At 45.4% G+C, this 27,947-nt stretch overlaps 1 protein-coding gene across 1 annotated transcript in view; it reads left to right on the top strand.

Annotated features, from left to right (window-relative positions):
* Window positions 1–8,436: 8,436 nt before the first annotated feature.
* The window catches only part of NFS1 (NFS1 cysteine desulfurase), a 1,222,594-nt gene continuing 1,203,083 nt past the window's right edge, over window positions 8,437–27,947 (top strand). The window contains exon 1 of the mRNA XM_069652239.1: window positions 8,437–8,662. Within this exon, the coding sequence (XP_069508340.1) occupies window positions 8,578–8,662 (85 nt within the window). The 5' untranslated portion in view covers window positions 8,437–8,577. The remainder of the gene's footprint in view (window positions 8,663–27,947) is intronic.

Genomic DNA, 27,947 nt, shown 5'->3' with positions numbered 1-27,947 from the left:
CCCCAACTGTGGCCCCACCACCGGAGGCAAACCCACTGGCAACAATGCCAGACACCCAGGGCCCACCATCAGCTGCGGCAAGCCCCGCTGGTGAGGCAGCCGCCACTGGCCCCCTATCCGATCCAGAGGACACCCTAGTCCAGCACATGGAGATGCACACCCCAAGCCTCCCAGGAAGGCCAGAGTCAGTGGCATCCCAGACCCCTGGTTCTGATGGGACTTTCGAGGACACCAACCCTGCAATCATGTCACCCATGCTACCATCACCTGTTGCATTGGAGCCATCTGAGGGCACGGCATCCAGTGCACGGTCACCCGGCACTGACCTCCAAATTTCCACCATCCTGCAGCGCCAACAGGAGCTGACCGTGCTGGTTGGCCAGCATGTCGCTGAGGCTGCCAATCTCAGTGAGAACATTGTGCAGACGGTGAGGCACTCCACTGAGCACATGGACGCCAACACAGACAGGATATGCAATGAAATTGCAAGGCTTAGGGAGGTGCTTGTCCGCATGGCAGACACAATGGACCGCCACTTTTACCAACAAGGCCAGTCTGCCCCATCCTCGTCTTCCGGGTCAACACAAACAAGCCCCCTCAGGCGCTCAATGCGAACCACCAGGCGCACGTCTGGCAACCCTCAAGATCCTTCCAAGGACAATGGAAATTAGGGGGTTGATGGGGATACCTCGGTGTGCATTGGCCATGGCAAAAATGGCAGACACATGAGGGACTGTTGTGGCGGGTGGTGGGAAGGGTGTTATGGGTCTGTTGTAGGGGGTGGTGGGAAGGGTGTTATGGGTCTGTTGTGGGGGATGGTGGGAAGGGTGTTATGGGTCTGTTGTGGGGGGTGGTGGGAAGGGTGTTATGGGTATGTTGTGGCAGGGGTGGGAAGGGTGGTGGGATGTTGTGGGGCTTGCACTTCTTCACCTTTATGTTAGTCAATACACTGGTTTCTGATAAAAAACACAGCCTTGGACATCTTCATTGTGTGTGTGTGTACTTCATTGGCGACAGGGTCCATTGCATGCTCTAAGACATACACCAGTGCATTCCTCCCCATATCCATGTGACAGTACGAAAACATGTTCCGCAAATTGATTGGCTGATCAGATGCTGTCTCACAGCACGTGCCTCCTGGCCATCCCCTCTTGCAACACCTGCATCCCCTTCACCTCCGTCCTCATCAACATCATCATCCTCATCAGGTGCTTCTATTCCAACGTCAGGGGGCAGTGGGCCATTCCGTCTGTCACACATATTGTGCAGCATGACACATGCCATGGTGATCTTGGACACCTTCTCATGTCCATACAGGAGAGCAGCACCAGACCTGGTAATGCACATTCAACGTGACTTCAAAAGTCCAAAGGCCTGCTCGATCACGATGCGGGTACGGGTATGTGCACGATTGTATACCTCCTCGTGCCTGTTCTGTGGTCTCCGTACAGGTGTGAGGAGCCAGGTTTTCAGGGGATAGGCCGCATCACCTGTATGGGGGGATGAATGGGGTCCTGTTACTGTTCACCTCAAGGGCGGCCTGTTCACATCACACAAATTGACATTGCATTGTGATGCAAGTGCTAAACTGAGAGCATACATGTAGATGGTCTGTGTGACAGCAACGTGCAAGTGTGTGGCCGACCATGCAAGTAGAAATGCCACAATAATGCCTACAACAGTAATTTTGACATGTCCTGGGTGAGGCCAGGTTTTAGGTGTCCCTGGCCCAGGCAAATTTTGTTCCACACTGCTAGTGTACTGACATTCTGACACCGATGTTGCCATGCTGTGAAGCATCACTTCAGTGGTGCTATAGGTGTGTGGTTCAGTGCTATGTCTAGGGGTGATCCCTTTGCATGCATTCAAGGGTACATTGCTGGATTGATGCTGTGATGCGCTGATTCTGTATTACCATCTTGACGCCATGTTGCTGATTTGTGTAATATGTGGCGTGGCATGATGTCAAATGGGGATGGATGTGTAATATTTTGCAACCTGCATTGTTCTCATAGTCGTGCACCTTCAAATTGCATGTGGGTTCTTCTCAGGTACATCGTGGCCTTCCCTGATGGACATTGGCGTACATCTGTTGTCCATTTTCCGTACGGACGCCAGTCAACACCCACTTTGAGTGTGTGTCTCTCCCCCGCCAAATCACGTTGCCATGTGCTTGCCCTGCTACTCACCAAGTAGCCACGTACGTTGTCCGGTGTGTCGCTCCATGTAGCGTGGGATATTTGAGATCCGCAGAACCATGGATTCATGTGTAGTTCCAGGAAATCTGGCACAGCAATGTGTGAATATCTGGTTGGCGTCACATACCATTTGGACGTAGATAGAGTGGAATTGCTTCCTGTTTCGGTAGACTACTTTATTGTGATGTGGGACCACCAATTCAACATGGGTACAGTCAATGGCCCCGATGCAACTTGGGATGCCTGCCAGTGGATGGAAGCCAACTTTTGTGTTTGCTATCTCCTGGGCAGTCTGTGGCATGGATATGTGTTCAGGTGCATGCTTCAGGTGTGAATCGGGTACCTGGTTCAGTGTGCGTGGGAATGCTGGTTGTGAGATGCCATGCATCTGTCCCACTGTATGCTGATAAGTGCCTGTGGACAGGAAGTGGTGCACACTCACCTCCTTCAGTAGCGGGGGATGGCAGTTCTGTGTCTATGAGGCACACAATGTCGTCGTGGATCATGTCCACGATGCTGGTGATGGTAGCCGTGTCCAGACGGTACAGGGTGTGTATCTGCTCAGGGGTTAGGTTGAATGGACTGGCTCTGATCCTGGGGATTGGTGGGTGCCTCTGTGGTATGATTAGGTGCCGTGGTGGTGCTTGCTGTGCCTGTCTTGCCCTCCTCCTCCTCCTCCTCCTCCTGCGTCTCCTTTGTGCTGCCTGTTGTTGTTGCAGCTGCACTGCAATGAGGTCCTCCAGGCCATGTAATGCTGCCAGTATTGGAACCATCTTGGTGTGGGAAGGGGTGTGGTGTGCTCCTTTAGAGCTGCCACTGTCTCCATTGCCTCCACCTGTGCTGATTTTGTCCACCTGTGGCAGGTGGGAACACTGCTCAGTTCTCTTAACGGGTGGTTTGCGATGCCGGTATTAGCACCATGGCGGTAAGGGGTTTGGGGGGCTTTACCATGCCGCTATTAGCATGTCTGCTCGCCTTGTGATGCTGTGCTAATAGCGGCATGGCGTAATTTACGGGAAGGAGGGTCGCGCGCACGCGGCCTGCCCGCTATTAGTGGCACCGTACTTAGCGGTGCCGCTAATAGCGGTGAGCCAGGTCGTAATTGGCATGGGGATTTAACGTTACCGGTATTCCATTACCGGTAACGTTAAATCCCTACCGCACAACCTGTAATGAGGCCGTATGTCCTGTCTGCGTGGCAATAGAATTGGAAAGTTGTACGACATCTCCAGTAGGTCTGGGAACCATACCTGACCCCTCCAATTGGGTGTCACTAAAATCACTATCGCTTACTGTCTCCTGACCTGTGCCACAGTATGTGCTATCATGGCGAATGTTGGGAAAGCGTATTCCTTTGCTGGTCCCCAAACCAGGAGAAATGCATCTGTTGCCGCTGCTTCTGGGTCTGGTCTCCAGCTGAAAAATCTGGAGATCTTCCTGTTGAACCTTGACGCAAACAGATCCATCTGACACAGACCTCTCTGATGCATGATCTCCTGGAATACTGATTCCTCCAGCTGGCAATCGCTCGAGTCCCTCAGGTGTCTCCAATTCCAGTCTGCCACCTAGTCGTGTTCCCCCGGCAGGTGTTCTGCCGTCACACTGACTCCTCTCTGGAGACAAAGGTGCCAAAATTCCTTGGCTATCTACTGCAGCATCTTGGATCTCGTCCCACCCAGCCAGTTTATATACCTGACTGCTGAGACTTTGTCCATCTTGAGCAGTATGGCACATCTCGTTCCTTCCTGTGTCCAACAACAGACTGCGAAGGATCCTGCTAAAAGTTCGAGACAGTTGATATGGAGGCCCAATTCCTCGCTCGACCATCTCCCCCAGTCGACTGTTCACCACACCTGGCCCCCCCAGCCCCATCGGCTGGCGTCCGATTCTATTACCAGGTACAGGGAGGAGCCAAGTATCGCCCCGCAATTCCATGCCTCCATGTGGTAATACCACCCTTCTAATTCCGTTCTCACTTCCTGAGAAATGGGCACTTTCTGCTCGTAAAATAGACCCTTCCTGACATGTTCTATTTTCAACCTCTGCAACGCTCTGTAATGCACTGGTCCTGGAAAAATTGCCTGTATCGAGGATGACAGATGCCCTACCAGCCTGGCTAACTCCCTCAGAGAAATCCTCTGTCTTGTCATCGAGTTCTTTATTTCTTTCTTGATGGAGTTCACCTTCCCCAAAGGTAATCTGAGGGTGCCCTGTACTGTCTCTAGGATGAATCCCAAAAATGTCATCGACTGGGCTGGCTCCAGTTCTGACTTCTCCCAGTTTATTAGGAATCCTAACAGCTGTAGTAAATCCATTGCTCTCTGAATCTGTTCTACCAGAGTTTCCCTGTCCTGGAACATTATGCAGATATCATCCAGGTATATAATCAATCTGATTCCCTGTTCTCTGAGGTGTCCTACCACTGGTTTCAATAGCTTGGTGAAGCACCAGTGTGCTGATGCCAGACCGAACGGCAAATGCGTGAATTCCCATTTCTCTCCTTTCCACAGGAACTGTAGTAGTCTCCTCTGATTCTGATGAATCAGTATTGTCAGATAGGTGTCCCTGAGGTCTAGTCTTGCTAACCAATCCCCTCTCTGTAGGATGTCCCTTAGCAGGTGAATCCCTTCCATTTTGAAGTCTCTGTATATGAGAAAAGAATTCAGACCCCTGAGGTTTATCACTGGTCTTACTTTGTGCTTGCCTTTCACTAAAAACAGGTTGCTTATAAAGCCTTTCTGTCCCTCTCTGGCCAGTCTGATTGCCTTTTTAATTTTCAGCAGTTCTACTTCTCTGTCTAGCAGTGCTTCGTCTTCCCTGCTGAACCTTATCTGTTTGGGTATGACCTCTTGGATCGGTTCTTGCCAGAATTCTAACTGAAAACCTTGAACCGTCTGAATTACCCAAGCATCTGAGCATATTTCCACCCATTTTTCCATGTGCAGCCTCACTCTCCCTCCTACTGGAGGTATGCCTGGTTCGAACTCTTTCGCTAGCACGCTTTTTCCTCTCACCTGTGGCATTTTGATGCTGCTGTCTGCCGCTGCCTCTCCAGTCTCTACCTCTGCCTCTTCCTGTGGAAGGCAAGAAGGGAAGAAATGGTTTGCCATTCGGTCCTCCTTTTCTTTCCAGTGGTGTCTGTCACTGTAGGACCTGTGGTACTGATAGCGGTTAACCGAGCAGCCCTTTTCTCTGCTAGCCTTGTCAAAAATCTTCCTTCCGAAAATCTTTTTGAGTGAGGCTTGTGCTTTATCCATGGATGCATAGGTATTGGCCATGTCTTTTATAAACAATTCTCCAAATAATTTTCCTTCGGCCGCTGCCGCTTGCTCTGATGTGGCCAATTCTCCTAATCTCGAGTCCATCTTCATCAAGATGGATCTCCTTCTTTCTGTTGCTATAGCAGTATTTGCATTACCTAGCAGGCATAATGTTCTCTGGGCCTATCCTGCAATGATCTCTGCGTCAATGGCTTCTTTCTTCTGCTTGGCCTCCTCCGCAAGATGCCATATCTTTGTGATGGGGCCCAATATGTCCAATAATTTGTCTTGGCAGGATCTCTAAGACCTGTCTATGCCCTTTTTTACATCTCTACCGTACCTCCCCAGGAAGGTTAGCATTCTTTCATCAATCTCACCCCATCCGGCACCCTGGGTCTGGGGCATTCAGACCTCATTTTATTTCTGGCTTGCTTGCTTAGTGGTGCTCTGAGCCTCTTCCTTATTTATTCAGTTATATTCTCTGGGGGTTCCCATTCGTTTGGCCTTGGGTGCACCAACTCATCCGGGTCGAATTCATCTCCTTGTGGCCCTTCATCCTCCTTTCTGCCTTTCTTGTTTCTGGGCTCTCGTCCTTCACTTGTTGAGGAGGTCTGGTATTCTGACGAACTGCGGTCGTCTGATTTGCTACTGCTCCTGCAGTACTCATCAGATGTGTTATCTGAACTATAATCATACTTGTCTCACGACCTTGCCTTCCTCTTGCCAGTTTTGCACCTCTGTGGTGAATCCAGGGGATATGGGCGCTCGTGTCTTGCAGGTCTTCTTCTTTCTTCCCCCTCTATCCCTGTGCGCTTTACTCAGATTTGTGATGCTCCGAGATAAAGCTGCCAGGTCCTCCATTATGCCCCTCTCCTCTCTCCTGTGGGGCCTGCCGGCACTGTCCATTCTCTGTACCACCTGACTCATTCGTAGACCACTAACGTGAGGTCCCTCTGAGTCTTCTGGGTATTCATTCATTAATGCGGTTGTGCCGTGTATTTTATCAGTGCAGATTATCATGGGCTGCCCCAGTCAAATTATATATACTTTTCTTCGTAGCTAGGTGGGTCTCTTCATACCTTTGCAGTTTTTCCCGGGACTGTGCCCGTCTTTATATGAGTTTGCATATATCTGTATGATATGCCTGCTCTATAATGACCTTCACCTCCTACTTCTGGCAGATATTGGGGCCTGAAAAACAGTTTTCCTTGGGTCTGTGCCCGTCAATTTACTGATTTGCAGCCGTGACAGTTCTACCTGTGGTGCTGCTTATCGCCCACTAGGTGGCAGCTAATCTTCCTCCTTCTGTCGTGCTCTGACAGAAATCACCTTGCAACGTGTGCCGTGGGTGTCGGATTGCTTGTTATATTTTTTATTCTTTATAAATATATATGCGCGTAAATTCACTCCTTCTCTCTCTCTCTCCTACGGAAGCCCGCACTGGTGCCGGAACCTCAGGAGCATAGCTCTCCACTCACACGCTTTTGGCTGGTGTCACCTGCCTTGTAAAGGGCTGCCTCAACCGCCAAGCCTCCTGGATGCCCATTCTTTTGAATGGGCATCTCACCCACCTTTGCGACGCAAATGGTTGAGAGCTATGCAGGAGTCTTGTCGCGCCCGGCGCGAACTTCCATCAGAGTGCCTCCTAACGAGGTTTATGAACATCGGTGCTTAAAGCCTCATCGCGTTCCTATCACTGGTGTGGATACGCTCCGCCAAGCCTCACCTGATGCGCTAAGCGTTCTGTGGTCAATACCTTTACGCGCGCGTACTGTTAACACAATAAAACACATCCACGCACTAATGAATACAAAGTACTTAGGTCAGCCGCTCGAGCAGCAAAGAAAGAGGAAGAAACACAAAGGTTGTCAGTGTTTATGAGGAGAGGTGTAATGTGATTGGACTGAAAGAGGTCCATGTTGTAATGGACCTAAGAAAAACAAACTACAAGTTCACTTCGGTTCCTGGGAATTGCAGTTCATTGTTAGTTTGTTGTTTTTCATAATGTTTGTTTTTGGTCTTTGCTGCTCGAGAATTCAAGAGAAGAATAGAGCATAATCAGAGCCTCCAAGTCTTGACACAGAATCCTCCACTCCAGGCCAAAACTCATCATTTGGTGAAACTTAACTTGCTGCCTGAGAAAGGTTTCCTCTTCTTCTTCTTCTTCTTAATTATAGGATGCTTGGGCAGACCACTTCCCCATCCTGAAGGATGATGTGCACCAGACCCACCAATCAATACTTATCTTACATAAACTCACAACTCCTCCCCCCCCCCTTTGCCTCACAAAATCCAACATCACACTATTCCTCCTCCTGACTCTCTCCCCTTCACCTCCCAGCAAAGTCTTCCCACTCAGCTCAGCCACACCCAGCACAGACAATCACAATCGAACCCTCATCAATTCTCTCTCCTCAACATGTCTCTTCAAAAGCATAGCAGTGGTTATAGGATTATACGGACCTGGATTGGTCAGGTTTATCACGTGTTTTTCATGGACCAATAATACCCTGGACTACCAAAGACTCTAACTAAGTGGGACTTGTAGTTTTCTGGTTTGTTACTCCTTATTATTGCTTTTGTGGAAGCTGATCCAGAAGTAACGTTTAAGAGAAAGCATAATCTGAGCTTCCGGTCTTGACATAGAATCTCAGGGTTTTTGATTTTCAAATATAAGCAGGCAGCTCTGACAACTGCGAAACTAGGCAGCTATGGTTGTGAGGTGTTTGTAAAACCCAGCAAAGTCTCTGAGTGCCAAGTTTATGCAGAAATACCTTGCCTCTGTGCTTCTAAAAGAATCAGGACTTTCCCACACGTCAATATGCAAATAGAGTGGCCTTACAGCGTCCAGTATTAAGAACATATATTTGGCCCTCAGCCAGTTCAAGGTCTTTTTTTATGTAACAGAATGTATCGAAATAGAGGTCTTCCCCTAACATGGTCGCCGCCAAGAAGGGCTGTAAAGGTAGAAGCGTTCTAGTGTACAGTACTTCCGAGGACAGCTGTCTCTTGTCCTACCTTAGTGTTGCTCGTTCTCGAATTGCGACCCTTGTCAGTCGCATTCAGTGCTACTTGTTCTGTAAGTTTGCGCGGACTGAGTCTAACGCTGTTCGGGGGTCATGCTGAGCCAAACAGCTCGGCGATCTCTGTGTCCGTGGGCATACAGGATCTTGCGGACCGCATCCAGCGTGGTGCAAAGAACAGGTACTAAGGAAAGGAAGAGGGAGCAAATGGAAGCACTTCTGGTAGAAGTTACCCCTGACAGGGTGTGTGTGTAAGACACCAGTGAGAGCAATTGGGAGTGGATATGTCCAACAAATGACGAGAAAATGGGAACCGAAAACAGTTAATAAACAAATACTTAAGACATATTAATTAACTTGCAGCCAACAGCCTTACTATCTTAAGTCTGTTAGGTTATGTCGGATCACTCGCTACCCCAACTTCATCCGTTGCATAATAAACCTCCGTTGACTGCTAATTCTGATATGCTGTATCTTTGGACACTCCTTTTAAATTCTAAACGGGCAATTATCTTACTCTGACCCTCCCACCCACGCATTTGTTCAGTCCTTCGTATTGTATTGGCAAGGCAAAGGTGGACCAGGTTTTCCGTCTTCTCCTCGTTTATTCTCATAGTTTATTTAGGTGTATAAAGCGCTGCACAAATAATTATAGCCGTACACACAAAATTAAATCTGCAGTTCAAAGATAAACAAGGAGAGGAAACGCAATAAGTATAGTAGTCATCTTCATGCAGGGGTCGTGTTGTAAAAACAAAGGTGAGGGGAATGATATGTGCAGTGGGGAGTGACGTCACAGGCGGTTACATAAATTGAAAGAAATGTGCATGTTTTATTTTACGATGTCTTTCCCAAATCAATAAAATTCACATAGTAAGCTTTCCACAGAGAACATGTTTTCTTAAAACATTGAATGCTAAATGTGCAATTTTTGTGTCTTGCGTTGTGTAAGAAAACTTGTTTGAACAGTAAGAAGTCAAAGAGAGTTTCAGAAACATTGTTGTGGTCTCGCAGCTAAGTTTCTTGCCTCTTAGCCGCACGACCTGGGTTCGAATGCATGGCTCTGTTTTATCAAGTGGGGGCAGAACTTTAAAAAAATATATATATATCAATTGAAAACAAAGCAGGGGGATGGCACCAGCTCTCTGAAAAAAGTGGGCGGACGCTGTCCACCTGAGGGTTCCCTTAACCTGATCCCTAGACATGGCTAAATCATCTGCGAATTATGTGTTTTTAATGATGTTCACTATATTATGGCTCCAAGTGTTCGGTTCTTCCCTTCCGGTGCGCCGGCTGAAGGGAGAACGAAATGGGGCCTGCGTAGGGGCCCTGGCTGTGGAGCTAGAAGGAACACACATGACACGCATTGGCTCTGGCGTTGGCTGTAGAATGCCCGTAACTGCCCGCACCTGCGGCGGGGCAGGCCCTTTATCAACTGGTGCCTTATGTCACCACGCACGCGGGATGTAGGCGTGTACACAACATGCCTCCATTTTGCCAACAGAATACAATAACGCATAACCTTGGTAACTATGTCAACAAATTAGCTTAACTCTTCAGTTCACTCTAGTCCAGCACAGTTTTCTTGGCCTCCCCCCCCATTGTCACTATACCACTCCTAGTCTCTTAGCTTCTCCGGGGGCCTCAGTGCTGTCCTTAACGCATAATGCCCCGGCCTTGGCCTTGGGTCAGTCCCCGGGCTGGTTCCCTGATTAGGCTCACCATCATTTGGAGACGCCTCCTCCAGTCCGTCGGGTGGTTTATCTGACTCGTACCTCAGGGTCGCCTCTCCCTCGGGTTGCTAGCTTGCACCCTCCGGTGGCGGCTCTGCTTCCTCCGAGGTCTGCTAGTCCCCATCGGTCCACATTTGTCGGGGCACCCTCTTGAACCACGAGGCGTTCCGAGTGATCATTTGGTGACCTCGTGCTGCCGTCACCATTGTCCCTTCCTTTCGGGTCACGGTCCATGGTAGATGATCATGCTGTGTTTTTCGAGTTTGGTCTTCGCAGAGTTTGTCACCACCAGCACCTGGTCTCCAACTTGGTGTTCCGACTTCCGTGCATGCCTCCTGATGTTCATTTGCAGCCACTCTCCTTTGTTGAGTGCGATCACCCTCATAGGCGTCTATGCACCTGCTTGGGTGATGGGGAATTAATGAGTTTATCATTGTCCTGAATCGGTACAGATCCACTCTCCATGGGCTGGAATGCGCCCTGGATAAACGTAGCACTTTGTTGATGATTTGCATGAACCTTTTCACATCGCCGTTTGCTTGTGGCCACCTCAGCGTTATGTGGTGGTATTGAATGTGCAGATCATTCAGGTACTTCTTGATCTCCGTACCGTGGAATGGCGGTCCATTGTCACTTTTGATGCGGATGTAATCTCCACCTTGGGTATCTGGAATGGTCATCAATGGCCACCAGTAGATATGTTCCTTCCTGAACTGTCCAAAAGCCGATGCTGATCGCGTCCCATCTTGAGGACCCCCGCTCTGCTGACTGTATGGGTTCAGGTTTCGGCGGTGCACCTGTTATTTGGCAAGGGAGACTGGCTGCTATGAGTTGCTCCACCTCGGGGTCGGATCCTGAATTTTGTTCTTACTATTCCTTGGTGGCCTTCATGGGCCAACGGCACGATTCTGTCCTGCAGACTGTTTGGGATCACGATCCGGGCCCCTCTCAGGATTAATCCCTCAATGGTGACCCACAGGTCTTGTCGTATTGGGAACATGCCCGCAAGCAAGTCTCTGGCCGCGGGCGTTTAGTGGTGTATTTTGCGGAGGAACGACTTCCACTGGTACTTTCCCAGGAGACTGGTAATGTCCGTTGAGTCCGCTACATCGCAGATGAAACGGATTAGTCCCAGGTCTTCCGATGCGTCGTCACTGAGTAGGCATTCGATACCTGCATTGTCGACGTATACCTTTGACTGGAGGACATGGATCACCCCTGCTTAGTGTTGTTCTGAAACGTCCCTCCACTGGTAGTGGGGTTTTGCATCCATATGCAAATAGTGTGTCAGTTGGCTTGAGGCCAGGACGGGGAGGCAGCTTTTGGAACATTATCGCCGGCATGACGTCTACTGAAGCTCCAGTGTCGATTGTCATTTGCGTCTTCTGGCCCTGCATGGACACTAGGCATTTGCGTCTTTGTCAACTCTACACCTCTGTAGTCAAGTGCCGAGACTAGGTATAGTTTCCTTTTCCTTCTCGTCTGTCCACTTTCTGCATTTTTCGCTGGGTCGCCATCGTCATCACCGTATTCGTCGGTTGACGAGGTGGCAGTTTCTGCGCAGCGGGTGTTGGCTTGTTTATTCTTTTTGGGGGTGCTTTTGTCCTGTTGCAGTTGGGGACGTTGTGATTGCCCTGATGATCTGCAGACGTGTGCGTAGTGGTCCTTCTGGCCACATGCTCCACACATGGTACCTTGTGCTGGGCAGTTTCTTCTTCTGTGACACGCACCTCTACACCAACCACACTCTGTGGGCCCTGGGATCCTTGATTGCCACCGTGGTGAGTTGTTTGTGTCGTTGAATTCCTCCCTCGGTGGTTGGCGTTTGGCGATTTGAGCTATTGTTGCCGTCATCGGCATCAGTTGGAGCCTCTGCAATGTGGTGCCCGTATGTGACACCCTTGCGTGTGTCATGATCACTGGGTTTCCCTTCAGAGATATTCTTTGGTTCCAGTGCAGCAGGGTATTCTTGGGTTAAAGCTGAAATAGTCCGTGGTAGTTACTTGCAGAACACTTCATTAGATTTCAACATGGCTGCCAACGAAATTCCTCGAAATAGAATTCGCAGTCTAGTTGAAATCACTCACACCTCGCTGGGTATTTAAGCCCCTCCCATTTTTCGTTCCGCGCTTTGCGTCTGATTTTTCTTCAGAGACGCTTACCGCGGTTCGGAATTCCTGCAGCGTTCCCTCAGTATTTTTCCCTAATTTTGCCCGTATTTCCTTTCTCACCCTTGTCCGCCCTTTGTCCTGCCCATGTCATTGTTTTTCCAGGTATTATCCTGTTCGAGTTTTCACAGAGAGCAAGTTAGTCAAATTCAGTCGAAACCGGAGTACGGAGGGTTACACAGTCACTGCAAGTATTGTTTCCTTTATTGGGAGTTGTTCAAGATTCAGTTTTCTTGCTATTTTCAATCACTGAATTATAAGGTAACCTAGGTTTTGAGCTAGTTTTGGAGTGTTTGTGGTGCACCAGTGAATCTTATGCGCTCCGCCCTTGAATTGTGCCATTATGGTAAATTTATGACAAGTCGTTGAGTTTCTCAGTGAATCCGCTCTCCCCAGCAGGCACACGTATTCAAGGAATTAGTTACGCGTCACTGGCTAGTGTTCTTTCAGCACCATGCGCACATGTTTTTTCATGACTAGTCTAGGTGCAGAATTATTTTCCTGCTGCACATTAGGCGCGCATTTTTCTGTGAAGAAATTTTGAAACATTATTTAGCATTCCCCCTCAGTTGTGTGTCACTAATGTTAATTGAACTAATTCATTGTCCACACAGCAGTTCAGGAGAATTAATAGTGCAAGTCCTTCTGGCTGTTTCCGTGTTTCCTCTCAGACCCCTGTCAGCTTTCTAGTCAGCGACTTCCATTCAGTGATATGACTAGCCTCCCGTTCCCGCAGGCTTCAGAACAAGCGCCCCTGCCAGTAGCAGGATGGAGAGCTCACCAAATAAAAACCTAAGGTAATAATAAAGAACAGTGGGAATCAATAGTTATATCCTGTTATGGGAAAAAGTTTTCTAATAGTTGTCCCTGGTTCTCTCACTAGACAAAAGGTTAAAGAAGAAGAGTAGCGATAAAAGAGATAGTTGAATACAACGCACCCAGAGAAGAAAGTTATTAGCATTTAGTGGTGTCCCCGCAGAGTCTAAGGTAAGTGTTACAGCGTGCAACAATTCTCTTTGTCGCCCATATTCGAGGATTCTGACTAGGGCAATACCTTTCACACTCAACACCATTCTACATAGTTTTTCGGAGTGCATTCCATTGATGATTTGTCACCTTATCTCCTTCTCAACGTTGTTGAATTCACACAAGAGTGCGAGTTTCCTGAGTCTTGTGTGGTAGGCGTCGAGTGTTTCCTCCTCCATCTGAACCGTGGTGCAGAAGATGAAAGTTTTGTCCGGTTTCAGTTGTGGCATGAAGTGTGGGGTGAGAGCGTCTTTGGCCAGTTGATAGATGTCTGAACCATCACTGATTACCAATGTGTTGAAGATGCGCAGGATGTCGTCGCCCATGTTGAGCAGAAGGTGTGACCTCATCTTCCTGGGCGTTGTGATGTCTTTGCAGTCGATCGCCATCTCAAACTTCTGGATCCACAATAACCAACGGGGGCCCACTGACGATGGGTCGGTGTAGGGGTCGAACAGCCCCAGCGCCATTGTCGTCCTACCGTGAGATCGAGGCGATGGTGCTGTAGGTGTCCGTGATGTCACAATCCTTGACGGCGTGCTGGGTCTGGGTCTGGGTATGGACAGGCCAGTCGCCATGCTGTTGCAGTGCTGGAGTTTCTGCTGTTGTTGTTTGTGTTTGTTGGATCACTCCTCACCTTTGTGACCATGTGCCCTTGAGGTATCCAACAGCTCTGCTCCGTTGCTGTCTGCGGTGCAATGGCGCTTCTTGTGACACCTGGGTTGAAGATGGGTCTGCAGGTAAACCAAATGTTTTCATTTACCTCCTGGTTTTGTATTATTCTGTTTTCTTCCAAGAGTTGGGGTCTTGCAGGAGGAGAAGGCAGAGATGCAGGAGAAAGACATTTTTTGTATTCTTTTTTTTTTATTTGAGTGGGGGATCGGTCCCCCACCGTGACTCAAAAAATGTGCCTGTGCCAAGGCCTCGTGGGCCGAGGTACAGCTGTTTTTGTCTTGTTTGCATAAGTACGTCCCTCGTCGCCAGTGTTCTGTTCTGCCCTGCAGGGGCAGCCGGCTGAAGGGAGAACGAAATTGGGCCTGTGTATGTGCCCTGGCTGTGGAGCTAGAAGGAACACACACGACACGCGTTGGCTCTGGCGGTGCCCGTAACAGCCCGCACGTTCGGCATGGCCGGTCCTTTTATTAACGGGTGCCTTACGTCACAGCGCTCGCGGGACGTAAGGCGTACACAACACCAAGCACTGCGAGTGCTTTGGGCTCTTTAGCCACCCACAGCAGAGCTCATCCGCACTGCACACAAGTGTGCATCCATCATTCATGACTACTTTGTATATTGTCAGCTATTTTTCCATTGTCTGCCAGTGCTAGCTTTTTGCTGCCTGCTCCTTCTCAATGCTTACCAGTGCCAGCGACTTTACAGAGTTGATTTAGCAAAGTTTGTTATCCGCAGGTGCCAACTCTTGACTTTTGCTAGGGGAGGGCAGAAATCTCCGCTCCCTGTGTATAATAGAGGACCCAAGCAAATCGAGCAAGCCCTATCCAGGTCAAAACAATGTATTTTATTGCAAATTTGTCAGCTTTCGGGTTTTCACCTGTAGTTCATATATATGACTTTAAAGCTAATAGTATTTTATCTACAGCGACCAGAGCCGATTTTAGGATTTGTGGGGCCCTGGCTGAAAAATGATTTGTGACCTCCCCCTTCTAATTTGCATATGTAGTGACAACCCACAATTACATCATGGCAAGTCTTTAATACTTGAGAGAATCATGGGAAGTGACATTTTAATGAAGTTACCAGAAGTAAGCCAAGAGGCAAACTTTATGCGGTCCACTATTTGAATGGTCATTGTTATCCTTCGGAGTCCCTATTTTTGTGCTTGATTCTTTCTCTATCTCCATGGCACCACCACCTGCTAATCCCAATAATAAAAAAAATATACAAAATACATAGCTGAATACTTATTGTGCACATTTCATTTGTTGTATATAGTGTTCTTTTCCCACTTTTTTTCCACTACTCATGCAAAGGATCACACAAACATTTTTAACATAAAAGTAAACCCTACTGGGGGCAAACCCGGGGCGCAGCAGAACCTGATGGTGGAATCATGCCGTACTAGGCTGTGGCGTCTTGAGACCGTTCATGGGGTGAAGTGCTACCATTGTGGTGCAGAGTCTACTAAAGAGGGTGTGTATGAGCTGCATGGGGGGGTACGGAGGGGGTGGGATGGTTAAGGGGGAGGGAAGGAGTTTGGGGAAGTTTATTGTGGGAATTCTGAACATTGCCAGAGTGGCAGTTGAGGACTTGAGCTCGGGGACCGAATCGCCTGTCTAAGCTTAATAATTGGGGAGCTAAAGCGGGTAGGGTGGGGCACTGTGACCAGGCATACTCAAAAGTTTGCATTGTTATGATTGAAACATGTCAAAGTTTAATTTTTTTTAAAAAGTAAACCCTACTGTACAAAACAGGTTTACTTGAGACCTTGCCAAGGATAGCATCACTTCCTTGGTTACAATTCTAATTTGTGCCTAATTAGAACATGTGTTTCACTGCATATATAAGTTTCAAAAACTTACAATGAGCCTCTTCAGGGCTGTTGGGTAATCTTCATCTCCATCAAAGATAACAATGATATTATATACACAGTTATGGGAAAATTATTACAAATCTTTTCTTTTATATCCATGTCAACATTGCAACAAGAAAAAAGGGAAAGAAAAAAAAAAAGAATATTAAATCAATTGTCTTATGAGACAAGTAATCCCGTGATAACAAGTCGAAACTTTGTTTCTATTCTTGTAATGTAGTCGTTTTCTTTGTAAGATTCAATTTTGTGATTAAACATGTTTTCCCAATGATACACATTTTAAACCAATAATGATTTATTCCTAACATTCTATATTAAACCTATGAAATCTTTTCATATATTTAATATTATTTGTATGTATGCCAATGTGTTGTTTTATTACTTCAGGAACATTTCTGTACCAGATGTCTACTACGTTTTCTAGTTCAAAGTATCCTGCATGCAAACCAGCTTCCCAGTTTGTGTCGGGTGTCATCTTGTTTAGCTTTTATATTGAACATTTTGGATATCGAGACTGGACTTGTACATCCCCTTTCAGTATGTTTTGCGGTTGCCATCTTTGACTATTTTCTCATGCATAAGTTATGTTAATCCTTAAGAGTAAACAAATAAGTTTTTTAATTTTAGTTTTATAAATCATCACATTCTAAATATTTTCCATTATTTATGGGCCTATGCACGGGTTACTGGTGTTGGCGAATCTCTGAATTCTGATGTACATTGTTTGCATGTCTCATTTTTTTAACTTCATTGTTCTAGCATATATCTGTACTGTTTCCATTTCACCGTATATTGAATATCAAAGGACACTTGAATCTTTTCTAAATTACTGCGCAGTCGCCATCCTAGAAAATGTCTTCAACTGCCCCTAATTAGTATCTAGTAATGGCTCTTTGAAGTATCAAAGTCAACCCAAGTTTGGCCCATTCTCAAATGGATGTTAGGCCATGCCCTTATCTCATTCTCCAATATTATTTCAACATTAATGGAAGTTCTTATTATTGTTCTAGTCGTTATAATCAATTGGTTTTATATGTTCTTATTTATTCCCCCGCTATATTGAATAATGATTTAAGTCTCACCGGGATGTAAAGAAATGATTGCATAACAACTTTATACTTTTTTTTTTTTTTTTTTCTTCAAACTTTATTCAGGATTTTTGGTTAAACAGAAACATCAACATAAACATAAGCACAATCAGATTAATCATATGAGACATTTCCGCCCATCAATTTGCGGTTACCGTGATTAGGCTTTTTTGCATTCAGCCTGTCAAATATAAGTTTCTAGCTTCTCCCAATAGCGGTTCCCTGTAGTTGGGCTGAGACTAGATTGTCTTTTGAAGGCCGCCCTCTCAAGTCTGCATGTTTTGGATGGCATTTCAGACCATTTGGTAGTACTGGGTGGCATTGCTGACTTCTAGTGGACGATCAGCAGTTTTCGCACTGTGAAGATCATGAGGGAGATCAGTTTGCGTGTTAGTGTGTCATCATGTCAATCTTTCTCATCTGCATCTAGTATCACCGGGTTGGGAGTGAAAGCGACGTCTACTCCATCAATGTCTGTTATTTTTCGGTGTATGTGGTGCCAGTACATGTTGATGGTAGGGCAGGTCCACAGTATGTGTCCCATTGTTCCTGTGCCTTTCCATCCTCTCCAGCATAGGGGTGAGGGCTTAGGTCCCATACTGTGCAATTTGGCCGGCATATAATACAGTTGCTGTAGTATTTTATATTGAATCTCTCTGTTTTTGAGGTTAAGGGAGACTGTGGGGAAGGCCGAGAAGCTATTCTGCATATCTGGGGTGTCGAGTGGGGTTCCTAGATCTTCTGACCATGCTGTTGCCAGAGTTTGCAGCCAGTGTTTGTTGTCTGGTATAGACTTTAGGTAGAAGGTACGGATGCGTGGGAAAGCTGCAGTATTTTGCTCAATTTCTGTCTCGAAAGGTGTGGCCAATTGTAGGTGAGATTCGGGCAAGGTGTGTTTGAGAATCTTAGCCCGAATGGAATGATATTGCAGCCAGTCTGCTGTCCCTAGGCCTAGTATGTTACATGCTTCGTGAAAGCCCATCAGTTCCCCCTCTTCCAAAATGTCCATTATACGCCCATTGGCCCACACCACGTTTGGTTTCGTTGTATTGGGTGTGTCATTCCGTGGGTCAGAACCGATCGTATGCTTGCCCATGCCAGTATTTTCTTGGTTGGGGCCTCCTGTGATGCCTGAAGTTTATGCCATTACTGTATGGTTGGTCCTATGACCGGGGGCGTAGTGATATTCAATGGGAGGTTGTGAGACGGTGTCGCTATGATCCCTCTAGGTGTTAGTGGGGCCATTAGGGCTAGCTCCATGATGCGCCAGCTGGTGTTATCACTGGTGTTCAGCCACCGTTTTACCCAGCTTAGTTGGGCTGGGCTGCTAGGTAATATGCTTTGAGTGAGGAGACCGCCATACCCCTGTTGGCTTTATCTGCCTGTAGTATGGGGAGGCAAATCCACGCTTTTCCCTCCAACCAGATACATTTGCTGATGGCTTTGTTTAGCTTCTTTAGCTTGTGGAGGGTCGACCCTATTGGAAGCATCATCGTTAAGTATATTAGTTTTGGAAAGGAGTTAATTTTTAGAGCGTTTATCTGCCCTGACATGGATAATGTCAGCGTGTCCCATCCTTCTAAGTTGTTTTGGATGTTTTCGAGGATTTTGGGGTAGTTGAGGTCTCTGAGTTCTGCTAACGAGGCGCTAATGTGTGTTCCCAGGTAGTTACAAGGTGAACGGTGCTACTCCCCCTGGGTCCCCATGGGATATCCCGACGGAGGGGCATTACTTTGGTTTTGTTCCAGTTAATTTGTTATCCCACCATGGGGCCTATGTCCTGTAGCACGGATTTGATGTATGGGAGAGATATTGAGCTGTTGCTGACGTATATAAATAAATCGTCTGCGTATAGCAATACTTTATGTTCTTCTGTCCCTTGTTTTATACCCGCCCAAGGCTTTTCTTCGTGTTGGGTGTGATGGCGAGTTTTGGGCTCTTCCGATCAAGGTCCGGGTTATTTTCAGGTCTAGTCCCATTCCCCCACCCCCGTTTTCCTGGGGCTGTTATATTGAGCACATTCCGTGAAAGTGTTGGTAAAGAATGCTGGTGCGTCTGTTGTGGGGGCGTATATATTTAGCAAGGTGATCGGACGATGAAAAAGCTTTTCTTGCAAATCGGCCGTCTTTGTCTCTGTGCATGTGTAGGATCTGGAGTGGGAACCATTTGTGTATTAAAATGGAGACCCCCCCCCCCGTTTTCCCTGATGTGGCAAGTATGCGGCAGCTCCCACCCAACCGCGTGCCAATTTCTCGGCTTCTGTTTTGTTGAGGTGGGTCTCTTGTAATAATAATTTGTCACGCTGGGCGTCCCTCATGTAGTTTAACACCCGTCTGTGCTTAATAGGATGACCTAATCCTCGTATGTTCAGAGTTACCAAGGTCAGTTTAGCCCTTCATGAGGTGCCAGCACATTTCCTGTGGTTGGAGTTCCATCCCTGTGGCCCTCTGCTTGCCTTTTGCCATCTTCGTGGCAGTCGCGTGCGATCTTGCTAGGGTGCAGCGCCGTGTGGGGGGGGTCGTGTGTTGTCCAATGCAGACTTGTCTAGTTCTCAGTTTACTATATTTTGCTTCTGCAGGAACTGCCACACCGAATCTGGGTCATCAAAGGAGTGCCATTGCCTATCTAGTTGAATGCACCACGTTGCAGAAAAGTTTAGGTAGTGTCTGTATTCCGCCAATTTTAGTGCATCAAATATGGGGTTGAAGCATTTCTTTTGTCTCAATACCTCCATTGAGTAGTCATTGAATAATATGATTTCTGTGCCGCCTATGCGTACTGAGGCGGCTGCCCTATAGGCTATCAATTTGGTCACTTTCTGCTGCAAGTTTAACATTCTCATGGTGATGACCCTGGGGCGGTCACTGGGTGCTGGTTGGGTTTAGGTGCCCTATGCACTCTTTCTATGGTGAGGTCCCTTGCGTTTGTTATATGGAAGCTGTTGTATAGGAGGTCAGGTGTGATTTTTTTTTTTTTTCTCCTTTTTTTTTTTTTCTAGATCCAACCATTCAGTGTTTTATGGGACCCCGACCACCCTGAGGTTGTTTCTGTGGGATCTATTTTCTTGGACCTTGATCCTTTTCCCCTAGCCTTTGCACCTCTCGGATGACCCCATCCAGTCCTGTTTCCATGGTTGGTTGATTGTCCTCCACAGTGCTAATTCGCTGTTCATGGTCTATTGTCCTCTCTGCTTGCGTTGATAGTTGATTTTGACGTCCATCTCGACCTTGTTTCGCGCCGATCGCCACGGTATTCTATTCAATTGCGACACGTCTGTACTGGCTTTCGGATTTGAGCCAGTAGCAACCTGTTGCATGCCCTCCTCAGTCAGGTTCCTGGTTGCGTGATGATTTAGGGGGCAGCCTAGGCCGCAGTTTAGTCGTAGCCAATCCCTTGCGTTATCTGGGATGAGTATACTCTGCTGGCTGGTTCTTGAGCTCCAACTTTATACTTTTTTGTATCATCATTGAAATTTTAATAATAATTACTTGATTGACCTTCATTTTTGATGTTTTTACCAAGCATACTCTGGTTTATATACAATACTATTTGTCTATGGGACTTGGAAATTTGGCAGATGAATCTCGGTGTGATAAAACAATTTGGCTGGGAGCACAAACTTCGGGATTTGAGACCATTCTGTAACTCGGGACACTTGATCACTTCTTCTCACTTGTAATTGGTAGACATTTTGTTTGTGACCATTGTTTGTGCAACTGTGGCTTGAAAACAACCTCTGTCTGTAGAATGTAGTACAAACAATGTGATTATGTTTTTCGAACTGGAGTTAAGCATTGCTAATGCAGCAATTTCATGATTGCTTTTATTTTATATAGTGCATATATTTGTCCGAGCTAGCAATGTGATTTTAATTTGCAAGCTACAGATGATGATTATATTTCCTTTGAAAAGAAATGAATATCTAAGCAATGTAATTATTTTTTAGTTAACATAAAGGTAGCTAGATCCCTACTTTTCCTGCTGTGATTGCAGGATCCAAGTACGGCAGGATTGCCCTATAGTGTGACCAATTAGTTCTTGAGGCAACGAGAGTAAGCAATTTCACAGGACTTCAAATGTTTATCAGAAATCGCACAGGGCCAGGACTAGAAAAAATAATCTCCCCTGTCTCCATGACAGCAAGCGCCTCTCCTCTGCCTTCCTTGACACATGATCATGACTCGCATACTCCCCTTCTCCTCCCCTTCTCCTCCCCTGTGTTTGCTTTCAGAAATACTTTTTTAAAAAGATGACTTGAAAAGTACACAACATTATAAAGTACTCTTTCAAATATGTATATATATATATATATATATATATATATATATATATATATATATATATATATATATATATATATATATATATATATATAAATCTTAGGTTAAAAGAGTACACTAGTAGCATTATTTCCCCCCATCTTGAATGGAGGACTAAAAATACCAGACTGCTATTCAGCGGAAAGCTAAACAAATGGCATGTGGGTTTTGTAAATGTACTTTCAAGACTTGGACTCTATAAAAGAAAATGTGTGAAAAGGTAAACCTGGTTGTTATACATTGTGTAAGAACAAGAAAGATGATTCGAATTTCGAATCCTCCCGTCCCCTGCACACTATCGAATGCTGATCACAGCAGCTACCTAATTCTGAAAAGAGTATTCGTATTTCTCTAAGATCATTCATCAATATACAAAAAAATTATATACAATGTACAGTGGTGAAGCAAACAACGCGAGTCCGTTCTTTATGACGACGCGTTTCGAGGATAGGCTCCTCTTCTTCAAAGGCCTTAACGTACTGTAGAAGTAATAAAATACAGAAAACCAGTATCAAGAAACGGTACAGAGAAATACATATACCAAAATGTGTACCAAATTCTCATTTAGTTGACAACAGGACATTGATATGGAGAGGGTACTCCATGAAACTCTGCATGTTTATACATATTCATAGGTGATCTATATTTCCAATTCTGTTTTCTGGACCATAACGTGATTTACATATAGGCTGTATTCAACATTCAACATATTCGGTTCTTAGTATCAGCCAAAAGCTTTTTTTTGTTGATATTACAAGTGGATCATATAGTCACCTAGTATGTATCTTATACTGAAATATGGAGGCAACTTTGTTAATCCTGACGGGTATGATGGAGGACAATCAAAGAAGTGTTTACCTTATCAAAACGTGCCAACTCCTTTCCCTCGTGTTTAAAATCGTGATGCCAAGCGTAGAGCCTGCTTAAAGTCTCCAGGTCCGAAGACGGATGTATCGTGTCAGCCAGTTCTACAGGGGAATTGTTCTAGTTTCAAGCTGAGAATGTCAACTCGACAGACAACTGCAAAGTAAAAACACAGAATGGCAGTAAATTTGTTATTAGAGGGTTAAGGATCACAAGTCCTGCACTACTAAATTAGTACTGTGAAATACTGTTGTGGGCGATAACTACAGGGTAAGCTCCCCTCAGTAATGCTGACCCCAGTAGGCCATGGAGTATAATGTCAAGGAAATACTGAAGGCTGTAACGGGATCAACCCCTGCACCTGCAGGAAGACGTACTCATGGCACGCTTAATGCATATATCGGTATTCGTCTGAGTCAGACCAATAGTCGCTGGAACTGACCGTACCTTTGACCCCCTGGCAATATACGTAGAGAGATTACTACAACCCTTGATCCAAGGTACCTCAACATACCTCAAGGACACAACAGACTTTTTGAACTGTCTGAAGGACATTACAGCACTTAACTGAGATTGCATCCTGTTCAGCCTAGAAGTCTGCAGTCTATATACATCCATTCCCCATGACGAGAATTTAGAAGCAATTGAGTGTCTCATATTGAACACAATAGGTCTCAGAGGTAATGCCCAATTTGTCTTAGAATTGTTGAACTTGATATACAATAACTACTTCAGATTTCAAGGGAAATACTACTTGCAAGCATCTGTCACGTCCATGGGGTCATCCATGGCCTCAGCGTATGCCAATGCCTTCATGTTTAAATTTGAGGAGGATTATGTGATCGACCATCCTATGTGGTCGCCTAATATACTTATTTTTAGGATATTTATTGATGATATTTTTGGGGTCTCGTGTGGCACAGGAAGACCTAACAACATTCTTCACGCACCTCAACACAGTTCACCCTCGAATAAAGTTTACTATGGAAATTGAAAGACCTACACTTCATTTCTTGGATGTAAGTCTTGAAATCGGTGATGGTAACCTCATCACTACTATCTATCACAAACCTACGGATGCGACTAATTAACTTAATTTTTCAAGTTTCCACCCAAGAGCAATGTTAAAAAGTCTCCCCTACAGTCAGATGTTAAGGTTGAAGAGAATAATATCGGACCCTGCTGGTCTGGTCATTGAATGCTCTACACTTGTTGAAAAGTTCAAGAAAACATTCTGAATGAAGCTAAAACAAGGTCCACAGGTGTGACAAGAGCTCACCTTATGAGTCCTAAGACCTAAAGAGATACCTCTTCTATTCATCTCTACATTTTCTCACCAAAGTTTCCAGATTAGTAGAACCATCAAAAAACATTGGAACATCCTGCATAATGACCCTCTTCTTCTTATGCTATTCCCCAAAGCCCCCATGATGTGTTTTAAGAGAGGGAGAAATCTCAGAGATAAACTGGCTAGGGCAGAGAAGCCTCCCAAGGAGAAAAAACTATTCCTGAAAACAAGAAAGAAGGGCACATTCCCGTGCATCAGTTGCACACACTGTAACAACGTCATCAAAGGCAATATTGTATCTCACCCACATACTGGAAAGAAGGTGAATATTTGAGATTACTCAACCTGCCTAACCGCAGGCATAGTATATATGATAAAATGTCCTTGCAGCAAATTGTATGTGGGCCAGACAATGAGACCAGCGAAAGAAAGGTGGTCTGAGCACACTCAAAAATAAGGTATAACAACCAGCGTTCACCTGTGGCTAGGCATTTTGCAGAACAGCAGCATACGATGGACCAAATTAAATTTCAGGTGCTAGAGGTCGTTAAACGACCGCAGAGGGGAGGCAACTATCATTCCCTCCTACTCCAAAGGGAACTTATTGGATCCATCTATTGGATAACGTACAACCGAAGGGTCTTCACGAAGAACATTCATTTAATTGTTTTTTGTAAATACATAGACTAACAAGACCACAGCAAATCCTTTTATACCATGTTTGCATCCATCTGTTGAGGCTGTTGATGACTTCATTAATATGGCCTTGAAATGATGAACTGTGGATATTCTTCAACTATATTATTCAAGCCTTGTAGACTCATTGGAATTTGTATCTTAGACCTATACATACCTCAGTATGAATGGCAAATAGGACACAATGTGCATTTGGATTGATAGAATCCCTTGGTATTTACGATCACATTTCTTGTTTATTCAGCACCCTCTTCTCGATTGGGACCGGGGTTGACGAACACACTAAGCGTGAACGAACAGGCCATACCTACTCTGAAGGAGAACGTTACCTTTAGGCTTGAGGTATGTTGCTCCGTTGATAAATTTTGCCATTTACGGGTTGCAGTTCATGCGATCCATTAGAGGTATTTAGATTATTATTTTTTCCATACAGATATATGCCTTCAGCAATCTTGAGTGTGCCATGAGTATGTCTTCCTGCAGCTGCAGAGGTTGATCCCGTTCCAGCCTAGTATTTCCTTGACATTATACTCCATGTCCTATTGGGGTCAGCATTACTGAGGTGAGCTTACCCTGTAGTTATCGCCCACAACAGTACTTCACAGTACAAATTTAGTAGTGTGGCACTTGTGATCCTTAACCCTCTAATAACCAATTCACTGCCATTCAGTGTTTTTACTTTGCAGTTGTCTGTCGAGTTGAAATTCTCAGCTTGAAATTAGTACAATTCCCCTGTAGAACTGACTGACACGATCCGTCCGTCTTTGGACCTGGAGACTTTAAGCAAGTTCTACGCTTGGCATCACAATTTTAAACACGAGGGAAATGAGTTGCCACTTTTTGATAAGGTAAACACTTCTTTGATTGTCCTCCATCATACCCGGTCAGGATTAACCAAGTTGGCTTCATATTTCAGTATAAGATGCATACTAGGTGACTGACTACTTAATCCACTTGTAATCTCTATAGAAAAAAGCTTATGGCCGATACTCAGAACTGAATATGTTGAATGTTGAATACAGCCTATATGTAAATCACTTTATGTTCTAGAAAACAGGATTGGAAATATAGATTCACCTATGAATATGTATAAACATGCATAGTTTCATGGAGTACCCTCTCCATATTAATGTCCTATTGTCAACTAAATGAGAATTTGGTACCCATTTAATTGACAGTTGTAATTCATATTAGGATGACTGACCAATCATTTGGCTGCATTTTGGTATATGTATTTGTTTGTCCCGTTTCTTGATACTGGTTTTCTGTATTTTATTTATTCTACAGTCCGTTAAGGCCTTTGAAGAGGAGGAGTCTATCCTCGAAACGTGTCGCCATAAAGAATGGACTTGCGTTGTTTGTTTCACCTCTGTACATTGTATATAATTTTTTTAATACTTTTTTTGTGCATGTAAACTAAAGAATACAGTGTTTCTCAAAAAAAGGAATCCTTGACATGTTGTTTATTGATGAATGATTTCAGTGAAATATGAATCCTCTTTTCAGAATTAGTTAGCTGCTGTGATCAGCATTTGACAGTTTGCAGGGCACGGGAGGATTTGAATGTCGAATCATCTTGTTCTTGGGAGTATGTAGTAATTTTGTGCCAGGATCACTGTTCCTCCCATGAAATTTAAAACGATCTAAATTCTTATCCCGAAATATTTGGTACTCTATCTTCTCATTGTTATACATTGTGTGACATGCTTCAAATATGATATGAGGAAAAATATGATGTGAGGAAAATGTGTCAATTTCCCCCCAAAATAAATGTGTTTTGCTGTGTCGAGAAAACATGAAAATAATGGTATAGTTTAAAACTTTTTTGTGTGACCTATGTCAATACTCTTGAAAGGGGGCATAGAGTTAGGCTGCTAACTGGTGCTTTGCCTCTGTACTTTCAGAATCCAATTATCCTTTTGTTTCTTATCACGTAAGCCTTAATAGCTCTTCTCTAAAGCAACAGTTCATTAAATGAACTATCACTTTTAAAAAACCTCAACTTTCAAAACACGGGGACAAGTAGTTTGTATTTGAGGCGTTATTTGTCTCCAGATCACAGCGAGCACGGCCTCTCTGGAGCTGGCAGAAAAAAAGCCTACCTGAATGCAGTGCAGCCCCTTTACAATACAATGCAAGTTACTCTGAATAGAGGCTATGGCACCGACTACCCATTCCCACTGCCACCCCTGCCAGCAACATAGACACTGCTCACAATGACCACTTAGGATGTATGTCTAGAAACTAAAAATGATTAATCCTATCTACGGGGGTAAAGTGAGGTTCCTGCCCCCGTTGTTAAACCGCTAAGGTTGCCCCCTTTTCTCCATTTACTCGTACCTATGCTGGCATCCACAGGAGGTTGGCCAGTAAAGTCCTTTTAACATTACTTGCACACAGTACCAGATGTGCTGTATAAACAAGGAACATGACCAAAGGGAATGTTTCCTGCTTTCCTCTCCACATGCTGCTGCTTCTCTCAGTACTTTGAAGCAGCCTATCTACCAACATAATATACATAGCCCCAATATTCAATAAACCTCCAACATCCTTCACAAGATAACCCAATCCCATCTAACGCACACAGACATCCTGCTAGCCCAAACAGCCCTCAGATAGTTATTACCCCACAAAGCTCCCATTTGACTCAATGACTGCTGCTCTGCAGGAGTGCAGGTATTGTTTTGGCTAAACCATCTTCTTCGCTCTACGCTAATGCTAAACCAGCAGTGATCCCATCATAAAGGTGAAACGGGCACAGCTCGAAAGTTATACCTCCTTCAACCCTTTATTGAAGCGCTGGCTATATCTTCAGGTAGGGTGCGAGCTGCTAATTGTAGGAACCATAAGAGCTTCAATATAATGATTTGGTAAAAAGTGTCGAATCGAGGTTCTAGAAAAATATAGTCTTTTAATTGAGCAATAAAATAATTAATTAGAAAACACTAGAACACCCAGAATGCAGATTCTGGTGAAAGTGTACCCTGGGTAGATCAGCAGGGTAGTTGAGGCTATAGATTGTCCACAATGTCTCTGTTTAAGGTTGAGAAAAGGGGCTTAAAAAGTCACTCTGGTCCCAAAATGTCGACCACGGGGATAGGGTCTCTTCACAGTACCTTTTATTCTGGTCTTTGGTGTTTGACAGCATCAAACTGGGCTCCTGCCTGCTTTTGCTTTGGTTTAGCCTGCGTGGAGACATTTGTGTCGATTTGATCTCAATGGAGGTTGCCGTTGAGTCAGTTCAAAGGTGCAGGCTACCGATGGTTTATCTCGGTGAGACAGTGGCTTTCAAAGGTTCATGGCGGCGGTAGAGTCGGCTGCAGGACATGGTTTTGCTGTGCCCAGTCATATGGTGACTTCGATGGCTTCCAGTAGTCAGGTTGCGCGCTTATGTCGAGATGATTTGGTCTGCTTCAATGGGTCCAGCTGACATCTTAATGGCTGAAAGTGCATCAAGCGGTTCGAAGTTGCGCAGAGTGCCAAAAGTTGCACTGGGTACTGTGGTTGCTTGAAGGGTGTTAAAGCGTGGGTAATCTGTCTCAAGGTGACAAAACAGGATTTCAGCTGTTTCTGGGTTGTTAATAGGCTTAATCCAGGATCTCCAGGATAAAATGAGTTATTCAGGTCACACTCCCAATCCAGGAAGTTGTTCACCCTTACTGCTCTATGGCTATGGTTTGGGTACGGAGCTCTCCTCTGTCTTCACTTTCCTGGCAGAGGACTTTGGGCTGCA

Source organism: Ambystoma mexicanum, chromosome 3p, assembly GCF_040938575.1.
Source record: "Ambystoma mexicanum isolate Mex_15411 chromosome 3p, UKY_AmexF1_1, whole genome shotgun sequence".
Lineage (NCBI taxonomy): Eukaryota > Metazoa > Chordata > Amphibia > Caudata > Ambystomatidae > Ambystoma > Ambystoma mexicanum.
The sequence above is the reverse complement of the archived record's forward strand: the minus strand, read 5'-3'. Positions and strand labels throughout refer to the sequence as shown.